General features: G+C 39.8%; 1 protein-coding gene across 1 annotated transcript; it reads right to left on the reverse strand.

The window, feature by feature from the left end:
* Positions 1-5,894: 5,894 nt before the first annotated feature.
* LOC141049573 (aquaporin-5-like) lies at positions 5,895-10,735 on the reverse strand. The gene is made up of 4 exons (XM_073546137.1): positions 10,280-10,735; positions 9,710-9,874; positions 8,100-8,180; positions 5,895-7,161 (listed from the first exon to the last, which is right to left on the reverse strand). The coding sequence occupies exons 1-4, from the start codon at positions 10,640-10,642 to the stop codon at positions 6,955-6,957; spliced, it is 816 nt and encodes a 271-aa protein (XP_073402238.1). The 5' UTR covers positions 10,643-10,735; the 3' UTR covers positions 5,895-6,954.
* Between the last annotated feature and the right edge of the window lie 468 nt (positions 10,736-11,203).

Here is an 11,203-nt window from a genome sequence, read left to right on the forward strand (position 1 = left end):
ACAGAGGCTACGCGTTTTGACCTTGTCGGTCTTTAACCAAGCCATACTAGTACATATACAGCTTATCTCTATATAGAAAATTGTAACCAATCACAACACAATAGTATATCCCATGACATATAAGCAGGTCCTATACAAAATTTAAAAGCATTAACCATGATATTTATGGTACAAAACAAACAGAAAAATGAATGAATAAAAAAATAGAAGAAAAAAAAATTAAATTAAAAAATGATGAATGAATGAATGAGAAAACAAAAAAACATGGTAAATTAACAATAATGTAGCATTAAATAATTTCTTTTGTTGAGACCACCAGGGATTCTAGTGTTTAAGCGGTAGATCCAATAAGCTTCTCTGGTAAATTGGACTACCTTTGACAGCACAGAAGATGTTAACCCTGGTGATCTTGTGGCAGAGAAGGAGGAGACATTGATGAAGGCCTCAGTAAACAGTAGGCCCGCCCAATGTAAAGGAGCGGGTCTAGACTTGGAACGCCCATACACACAGTGCATGGGCTGAGAAACATTTCCCTATGGGGGTTACATTTTTTAAAAGTATACTATGGGCATCATAGCCTCCCTTGCCAAAAATTGGACTGCCTGTAGCAGCACAGAACACCTTAACCCTGGTCATCTAGTGGCGGAGAAGGAGGAGACCTAATGATAAATCATACTGAAATCAAAGAAATAAATTAAAAATGTGAATGCACCTATGAAAGAAAATAACAAAAGGCAGGGGCGAACACAGATTCATAGATATGAAGCCAGAATGTGTTCAACGAGTTATGATTGTCCCTAGCAACATCTCAGAGACAGGCATATAAATTAAAAATATAATCTAATAGGATTTCACTATTTTTATATTTGAGAGGTATACACTAGGTCATAATAGGATATTCCACAGATAGGAAAAATGGAAAATATAAGAATAAATTGGAAGAATATATACAGTACGTACATCTGTATGAGATTTCCCTCGGGGGGAGTAACCTTTATTTTGGTTTAAAATTATTAACGGGCATCATAACAACACCCTTGCCAAAAAATGGACTATAAATATAAAAAATTTGGCTCACCGACAGCCTGAAGGTGCCCGGGTCTCCATCTGGACTGACGTATATAATCCAAGAAGGGAAAAAAAGGGAGGCGTCCCAGCTCCTTAAAACTTGAAAAAAATCTTTATTACAAATCCATTAAAATAAATTGACAAATGGCTACTCCTCAGCAGTGACAGTGCTGTGATAAAGATCCTAGTTATCGAAACTCGTTGCTGCATTCCTGTATGCTTCATGCGCACTATCACTGCTGAGGAGTAGCCATTGGTCAATTATTTTTAATGGATTTGTAATAAAGAGTTTTTTCAAGTTTTAAGGAGCTGGGATGCCTCCCTTTTTTTTCCCTTCTTCAAAAATTGGACTGCCTGTAGCAGCACAGAGCACGTTAACCCTGGTCATCTAGTAGCGGACAAGGAGGAGACATTGATGAAGGCCTCATTTAAAACTAGGCCCAATGTAAAGGAGCGGGTCTCCTAGACTTGGAACGCCCATACACGCAGTGCATGGGCTGACAAACATTTCACCATGGGGGTTACATTTTTTAAAAGTATACTATGGGCATCATAGACACCCTTGCCAAAAATTGGACTGCCTTTGGCAGCACAGAAGACGTTAACCCTGGTGATTTAGTGGTGGATAATGAGGAGACATAATGAGAAATCATACTGAAATCAAACAAATAAATAAAAAATGTGAATCCACCTATGAAAGAAAATAACAAAAGGGAGGGCGAACACAGGTTCATAGATATGAAGCCAGAATGTGTCCAACGAGATATGTTTGTCCCTAGCAACAACTCAGAGACAGGGATATAAATAAAAATATAGTGACTTTTGCATCATGGAACATGTTGACCCTGGTGTTCTACTGGTTGTGGATGATGAGGATGAGGATAAGGAGGAGGATAACACCAAACAGACCCAATCAGGAAGTGTATAACCATGTGTGATTGTGAAGAGTAGCGTGAGAATACACCTCCCCAACCACCCAAAATATTAGTTGAGGTTATGTTTGAATGTTTTCATTTGGTGGTGTACAGAAGTCTTGGCCAATCCAGCCCTTGTTCATTTTGATAAGAGTCAGCCTGTCAGTATTGTCACTTGACACGCGGATGCGCTTATCTGTTATAATTCCACCATCAGCACTAAAAACCCGCTGTGACAGAACACTAGAAGCAGGGCAGGCAAGGACCTCCAAGGTGTAGAGAGCCAATTCATGTGTTCAGCTTGGATATCCAATAATTAAAAGGCACAGAGGAATCCAGGAGGATGTTTGTACGGTCTGCAAGGTACTCCCTCACCATCTTCCCAAACATTGCACTTCTTGTGACACCACCCCTTACCTCTGTGGCGGCACGATGTAAAGGTCTGAGAAAACTGTCCCAGAACTTTGCCATAGTTCCTCTGCCTTAGCTGGATTGTACTTCTTGCTTGGACTCCTTGGCTGTACAACAAACTGATGTCTGCTGCCAGAGTTCTCACATGGGAATTTTTTCAGTAATTCCGCTACAAGGGCCCTCTGGTACATCATCATTTTTGTACACCTCTCTGCCTCTGGAAGAAGAGAATTGAAAGTTTTCCTTGAAACATGGGTCTAGAAGTGTCACCAACCAGTAATGAGTGTCCCCGAAAATTTTTATAATGCGAGGGTCACGGGAAACGCAGCGCAACATAAAGTCAGCCATGCGTACCAGACTACTAACAGGCAAGACTTCAGTGTCCTCACCAACAGGACGACTGACCGTGTTGTCCTCCTCCTCATCATCCTCCTCCTCTCTGTCCTCAGGTCATCCCTGCTGAGCAGACGGTATGACAGCTGTGCTTGTAGTACCATCTATAGCGCATTAAAGTAGCTCCTGTTCTTCTTCCTCCTCCTCATTGTCTACCAATCCACGTTGCGACGACATAAGGCTGGACTGAGTGTAATCATCCTGTATGGTTCCTTGCTTCATGTCCTTGTACAATATTGTGGTCGCTATTTCCTATATGCCCAACAACCTGCAGATTTGTTATTCTGTCAGGTCTGTTAGATAGTATTAGGTCTAAAAGTGCTGCTCCTCTGGTTGGATTCTGCACCAATTGTGAAAGATAATTATTCTTGGCTATTAGCAGAAACCTGTTGCCTTTATAGGTTTCACAGGTCTCTGTTTCCCAGTTAATATCAGGGTAGTTAAGGTCCCCCATAACAAGGACCTCATTATGGGTTGCAGCTTCATCTATCTGCCTTAGTAGTAAACTTTCCATGATTTTTGATATATTTGGGGTTTGTAACAGACCCCAAAGAGAATTTTGTTACTATTTTTCCCTCCATGTATTTCGACCCATATGGACTCGACATCCTCATTCCCTTCGTTAATATCTTCCCTTAAAGTGGACTTTAGACAAGACTTTACATAAAGACAAAACCCCTCCTCCACTCTGATTTTTACGATCCTTTCTAAACAGACTGTAACCCTGTAAGTTAACTGCCCAGTCATAGCTTTCATCTAATCATGTCTCGGTTATTCCCACTATGTCATAGTTACCTGTAGTTATTTCTGCTTCTAGTTCTTCCATCTTGTTTGTCAGGCTTCTGGCGTTTGCGAGCATGCATTTTAGAGAATTTTGCTTTGTTCCAATCTCCTCCCTGTTGATTGCTTTAGAAATTTTCTTACCTCCCTTCTGAGTATGTTGTTCTTCCCATCCACTCTTCTTCTAGTTTAACGCTCTCCTGATGAGTGTAGTGAGTCTTCTGGTGAATGTGTGTTTCCCAGGTTTGTGACCCAGGTGTAGTCCGTCTCTGGCGAGGAGTCCATCGTACAGGTAATTCACATCGTGGTCCAGGAATCCGAATCCTTGTTGTCTGCACCATCGTCTTAGCCAATTGTTCGCATCAAGGAACCTGTTCCATCTCCTGGTGTACTGAACAGCTCTTCAGAGTATCTGAGTGTAGGATCAGTTGTCTCAGGGCACTCGGTATGGTGGGAGGAAGGAGGATCAGGGTGAGTAATATAATAGTGGTGTAGTGTGGTCCCCTAGAAACTGGGACAGGAAGGTCGAGCGAAAAAAATGTGGGTCTTTGCTGTGGCCCACTTTCTACTTGACCACGGCCTCGTCCTCTGCATGCACCATCAGCATCACGTCCCTTCCCCGTCCCTTGCCCCTTGCCTTGCCCATTTTAAATTAACTACTGAAAAATTAGATGTGATAAGTCTGCCTGCAAACCAAACAATTTTCCACCACAGATATGCCTGAGATAACAGACTGTATTATTTTTTTATTATATTTGGGATACCAAAGACTGCTGTATATGACTGACAGCCAGGCAAAAAAGGAAACCAATGTAAACTGGCCAAACTTTAACCACGCACAGATAAGAGCTGGCACAAAGATGCCGCACCAAGAAATGGGTGGCCTTTTTTTAAGGGGGGCCTAAATACTGCTTTATTTCAGCAAAAGTAACAGCCAGGCAAAAAAGAGAAAAAAGCCGTAAACTGGCAACACTTTCACCACACAGATAACAGCTGGCACGAAGATATCGCCCCAAGAAATGGGTGGCCTTTTTTTTAATTTAGTGGCCTAAATACTGCTTTATTTCAGCAAAAGTAATAGCCAGGCAAAAATGAGAAAAAAGCCATAAACTGGAAACACTTTCACCACGCACAGATTACAGCTGGCCCGAAGATACCACACCAAAAATGGGTGGCCTGTATGTTTTTTTTTGGCCTAAATACTGCTTTATTTAAGCAAAAATAACAGCCAGGCAAAAAAGAGAGAAAAGCCGTAAACTGGCCAAACTTTCAGCACGCACAGATATGATATATGCAATGCTCTATATACACACATACAGTGCACTGATGTGTATACTGCGACATACACTTCCCTGCCTACCTAACACTGGAAAATATATAATGCAGAATTAGTCCTTAAAAGGACTGTTGGTTTAGCTGGATGTGGGTATTTAGGATGGTAGACCCCACACTAACTAAGAAATGCCAAATTCTTACCCTATCAAGGCAGCCGCTCTCCCTACATTCTCTCTATCCGGAGCTGAATGCGCCGAGCAGGGCGGCGTCTGGTACCTTATACCCCTGATGTTGCTGTGTGGCCAACCAATCACTGCATGACCACAACAAAGATGGCTGCGGCGTTTAATGGCCTGGCAGACAATCCCTGCACCGTGACTGGGTCTCTAAAGTCCGCCAAAATTGCTGGGTGGAGACCCGAGTTCCTACCGAGTAATCCCGGAAATACTCGCTGCTCGCTGAGTACACCGAGTACAGTGATACTCGGGTGAGTACCGAGTAATGGCGAGCATGTTCGCTCATCACTTATTTATTGAATGAAAAAATTTCAGAAAAATTAGACGTTTACATCAATACCTGACCTTCATCAGTCATCTGGATAGAGGAGATCTGTGTGGAAGCACGCTGTGTGAGAGTCTGCAGTGTCCACTGCTAAGACAGTCTTACCATAAGAGTGGACACTGTAGACCCTCACACAGCTCGTTTCCACACAGAACTCCTCTATCCAGATGACTGATGAAGGTCAGGTATTGACCGAAACCTCTCATTTTTCTGGAACTTCTTCATTCAATAAATAAGTTCTTGAACACACCTATATGAATGTATGAATGCCAAGTATTTCTACATCACAGTTGGCGGATTTGGTTATTCTACTTGTGCACCACCAGAATTCCAGAAGTGCCATATTTTCCTAATTAGTTCAGGTCAGTAGACTGGCTGGTTCGCCTTGGTATTGCGATCCAATCATGGGCAGTATGCCGTGGATATGTGAACCCAGCCTTACAAGTTAGTAGGGATGCAAACAATTTAGCAAAAACTTTTTATTTACATATATAGTATTATTTTTACATATGTGAATACCATGCAACAGGAAGATGGGTAACTCAACTTGTACCTAAACTATATATCCAGAAGTCTGTGAAACATCAATTAATACGTTGATGATAACATGGTTCCCTTACAATCATGGTTTTTATCCCCTGGTGACCTTGTGTCTACTTCCTACCATGGGTAAGGGTGTAATGCTTATGATGGTCATGTAATGTTAAACTAGCCTAGTGGAGAAGGGGTGAAAATACAGGTTCATTGTGACAGCTACTGATATTTGTAGTGCACACCTTATCTGCTAGTTCTTTGTACTTTGATGCATCTGTGACTGTTAGGTTGTGGATTTATATGCCGACAACTGTTGTGCTGTGCTTACTACTTGTCACCAGGGCACCTGTTTTCTTGTCATCCAATTGTCTTCTGGTATGTTTTGCATGTTTCTTACTGTTGTTAACTAATTAATAAAATATATTTACAATTTTTGCCATGCTCTGATTGCATTATATGTTTATCTGGAGTGGCAATCTACATCACATACCTTCATTTGACTACATTGATTATTTGTGGATGTCTTATTATTATGTGTCCTATGAATCTATTGCCATTATTTGAATTGGTGTTTATTGGGTATGAATACAATGGCTGAAATCTCTAACGCTATTTTCATGTAGCATTTTAGCCTGTGATCAATGGCTCCGTCTGAACTTACACCAAAGGTCCTAGAAATAAGCATTTGGACACTTGTGATGCTGAGGCTCTTGACTAAATTATGCAGACAAAGTCATAGTGTGCTCTGCTGGACTTAATTTTCAGCCATATATGTCTATCTGAGGTTCACTCTAAGATAGGCACCAGGCTCAAATAGGCATATAGAAAGGAAAATGTGACGGCCTGTGTAATCATGTTTAGCATTTGATAGCAGTGAAGTGATCAGGTTCGGAAGGCCAGTTTGCAAATAACTTATAACCAGACCATTTGACTGTTCATTACATCTGGAAACATTCTGTACAGTACCATATCTTAATAACCACATAAAAGTATATATAAAAGAATACAAGAAAGATTTTCAAATTTTCTCTCTGCTAATTGATTGGCTGTAAAGTGAATTGAGGCCTACAGATTGTTTCCGTCTCTCTTCTTTTTCATACTCTTGTGAGATGTTGCCACGCAGGATTTCCAGCCTCTCAATAGAGCTTATTGGGTGAGGGGCAAAAAGATAGTCATAAATCAAGCAGGCGAAGATTGCTCCTGTTATCGGTCCCACCCAGAAAATCTGTATGGGTTTGAGGAGAAAAAAATCCAGTTAATTCTTGAGGAAATATGTTAGACTTTAAACCACAAAGGACTCTACAGAAAATATTAGGGTCAATAGAGCAAGGTTTCTGTTGGGGTAGGGCAGAAGTCATCCTTTTTACAAGATCACTCTTAATTTTTTTTTATAGGCCCGGCCTAGGGCTTGACTTAATGTCCAAAGGCAATATGGACTCAATACCTCATCCCTTTGTAAATTAACCAAGTCTATAATATCATGGTTGGTTTTGTGTATATACACATTTTTTTTTAATCAAAATTATTTTCTAAGATGGATTAATTTTAAATGTAATAAACATTATATTTCAGTAGTTATTAAACTAACTTCCCTGTGATAGTTTGATGACTCCACTAAAATGTGGTGTGCACCTCACACCTTGTGAGGCCTACAATTTCAAGAGAAGTCTTCCAACCAGGACTGCTTTACAAAACTCAGAAATACTACTTTTTTTTTTTTTTTATATATATATATATATATATATATATATAAGGACGATTTCATATAATTGTGGAACCTGGAATTTGTCAGATTGCAATAACCAAAGACCTCTGGATCTCATGACCTGAAATTACTGTCTTGCATATTCCTATGAAGCAGTTAGCCTAAAGCAGTTGGACCAGGTATTTTAATATGAGAATGATCAGTGTTTCACAATGGCAACCTTACATATATTCATACCTATCTAAAATAAGCTGCATATAATGTAACTTAATAATCCTACCAAGTTTGAATATCATATTATCTGGAATTGTCTCCTTTAAATATTGGGATCCTCAGAACTTGAGATAAAATAGTGACATATATAGCATGCAAACTTTCTGCTAGATGTTCCATTTTTGTTTCATAAGAATTAGTACAAAATGAACTGAATATAAGGAAATATTTTAAAATTTTCTCACCCAATGGTATTCAAAGTTTCCTGTAATTAAAGCTGGACCAAAGGACCGTGCAGGATTCATGGAACAGCCAGTGTAGTAAATCTAGAAAGAAATCAAATGGTCATTGATATAAATAGACATTGTAGTGTAAACTACTATTCTGAAAATTGTGAAATTGCATTAGAACCAACCAACAGTATTGTATATCCGCCACCGGTGTCACTACAGATTGTAACATTGATGAACAGAATAATTGTTGAATTGTCCAGTGTTATTGCAAAAATAAATAAAAGTGCTCTAAACTGATAAGGTATTTACTGCATAATTGCCAACTCTTTCAAAATGCCCCCGGAAAAAGAGATGACCTATGGAAACCGTTGACAAGGCTTGAAGGTCCCATGGTCACCTACCAGAAATAAAACTATACCAACATCTTTCCTTTGCAACCCTGGCATCCAGAAGCACATTTAGGAGTAAATACAGTACTAAGTTATATACTGTGGGCTTGCAAGTTTCCTCAAATACATATGTACATAAGGATGCTCCAGTTTTTGTCATCTGTTTTGGCCCAAATGTCCCTTGTTTCACAAGCCACCCATTGTTCTTCTCCTACAGGTACTCCACTAGTGCCCCATTTCCATATGTTGCCTTCTTTGCACCTCGGATCCAGATGTTATCTCCCACTTCTATTTAATGTCCTTGCACCAAGTGTCCAATAGTCCTTCTATGACCTACACTATAGGTGCCGCCCGCTAGGGTTTGGGTTATATTTGGGAATGTCAGTGTGACTTGTAAAATTGAACAAGCCTGTAGTAAGGGATGTGACTTGTTTTCCAAATCTTTCTGCGGGTTGCTGCTCCCACATTTCATTGAAGTTGATTTCCAAAAGTTACCTAGTAGGGTTTTACCATCTGGAATTACATCCCCCAAAAAGTGGTATATTAGGAAGCGCTTTGCATCATTATTTTTCAATTACAACCTGGAAGTTCAGTTCTTTCCATCTGTGGCTGCCACTCCACTATTATAAATAATGATAACAAGTAGAGATAAGCATATCTTTTGAAATTCAAATTTGCTGACTTCTCAACAAAAATTTGATTTGTGGCAAATACTATAAATCTGAGTGAATCTCAATACTGGAAATCTTGTAATTGTTCATAAAATACACATGGTTAGAGGAGTGAGAGAAAACCCCATTGACCATGAGAGCTTATACTCTACTGGAGAGAGCGGACCCTGCTGACCATAAAAACTTACACTCTACAGGAAAGAGACTTACTCAGTGACTCAATATTGTAGTAAAAAAGTGTCCAAAGTCAGAGCTTAAGGCTTTTCCCTGTCCAGTGTTAATATAAGGGCTCTTTCAGATGTCCATGATAATCAGTCCGATGTCGGATCACAATACATGCACTGGCCGCACATTTCCTGAGTGTGACAGCTTGATATATTTCTATGAAGCTGTCACACTCAGGTCAGGAGATGTGCTGAGAGACTGCATTGCAATTCGACATTGGACTGATTATCACAGACATCTGAATGTACTTTTGGAGTCTTTTTTAGATTATATACCATATGTTATGCATTGAATAGATGCAAGATTTGTAGACATATATTATATTAAAAGAACCTACCCCAAGTAAGTGTCCCAATACCACTGACAGTCCTATGGATATGGCTGGAGAGCCGATGTTGTCTGTCCTTCGGCTGTCCGTTGTAGCGAAGATGCAGAGGACCAGTTGCATCGTAAGTATGATTTCTACAGCCACTGCTTGTCCGGATGTTGTACTGTTGCTCGGCTATTTCATATTAGACATAGTAATATAATAGCATAATTACAAAGAAGAAGCAATTATGATTTTTTAACTGCACGTGTATTTATGTAATAACACAATAGACAGGTCGTATTTGCATTTAATTAGCAATTTAGCATCTAAATGTTGTCTTGGGAATTTGCATTGTTAGTGTTAATCAGGGACATACAGATGTAGCAGAGCTGACTGTTTTACACATCTCATAGCTTATTCATCATAAATTAATGCAGTATGATCATTTGTAGTCTTGTGTAAAACACATTTTGGCATCATGTGATAAAGTCAGCTCTGTAATTCGGAAATACACAGCATCTTTATGCTTCTAAAACTGTTCTGTTTTTAAAAGATCAATCAAAATTCAAGTAGCATTTTTTTTAATCATCTTCTTACCTGGTTTACTCCAAAACCTCCCCTGATGTTCGAAGGCACAAACTCAAAAAGTAAAGCAGCTCCTATGACCGCTCCCAGCATCTGAGCGATCACATAGAAGAAGGTCTGGACCAGAGATATTCGGGCCCCAACGAGGAGCGCTACAGTTACGGCAGGGTTGATATGAGCTCCGCTAATGTGACCCACAGCTTGTACCATTGTACCTATTCCCAAGCCAAAGGTGAAGGCTATTTGTAAGACGGTGGGAATAGCTTCAGACCATGATAGCGTTGAACCCAAGCCAACAAAAACAAACACAAGGGTGGCTACCAACTCAGCTATAAAGGCTTTAAAATGAAATCCGGAACATAGCTCCTTAAGCATGATTAGTCTATAAAAGTCAAGGAGACTCAAAAGAAATCCCTGCTGGTGCTCAGCCGTGTGCTACTGTTTACAGGATGATGAAGCACATGTTTGAGATGAAGTTATATATCGCTTTTAAAAACAGGAACCATGCCAGGTTGTCAAATGAGAGGTGTGGCGCAGCTACCAGTCACATAAAATGGAAATTTACTATGCATGACATGTTCTAGCACCATGCCAATGTGTGACCTCGGAATAACTTGATGTGATCCACCTACCATAGTACTTAGTCCTGGTTATTAACACGTAGGAGTTAACTATTGATAAAAAAACATATTGGCTAAAGTTCAAGAGAAGATGTGTATTTCAGGAAACAGGTAATTTACTTTTTGCAAAATACCATGGATAATTTACCTTTCAAGTGTGTTATATCATAACAATGAGTCAAACAGATCTTCCAAGAAAATGGGAAGCCCATTGTAATTTCCACAATCGTGAAGGTCAATGGACATTTCTTTCTCCATTCCTACTATTCATCCCTACTGTTATGCAGTGCTGTGCTATTAAGAAGGATTATAAGAA

The sequence above is a fragment of the Dendrobates tinctorius genome, unplaced genomic scaffold (genome assembly GCF_039654945.1).
Source record: "Dendrobates tinctorius isolate UK_male_01 unplaced genomic scaffold, ASM3965494v1 ptg000145l, whole genome shotgun sequence".
Classification (NCBI taxonomy): Eukaryota; Metazoa; Chordata; class Amphibia; order Anura; family Dendrobatidae; genus Dendrobates; species Dendrobates tinctorius.

Bases quoted from the DNA above. Each gene is read 5' to 3' on its own strand.
- LOC141049573 (XM_073546137.1), bottom strand. From the start codon at position 10,642: ATGCTTAAGGAGCTATGTTCCGGATTTCATTTTAAAGCCTTTATAGCT. The intron at 9,875-10,279 runs GTAAGAAGATGA...AATATGAAATAG, and splicing joins GAGGTTTTGGAGTAAACCAG to CCGAGCAACAGTACAACATC. The intron at 8,181-9,709 runs GTAGGTTCTTTT...ATTTCTTTCTAG, and splicing joins TATTGGGACACTTACTTGGG to ATTTACTACACTGGCTGTTC.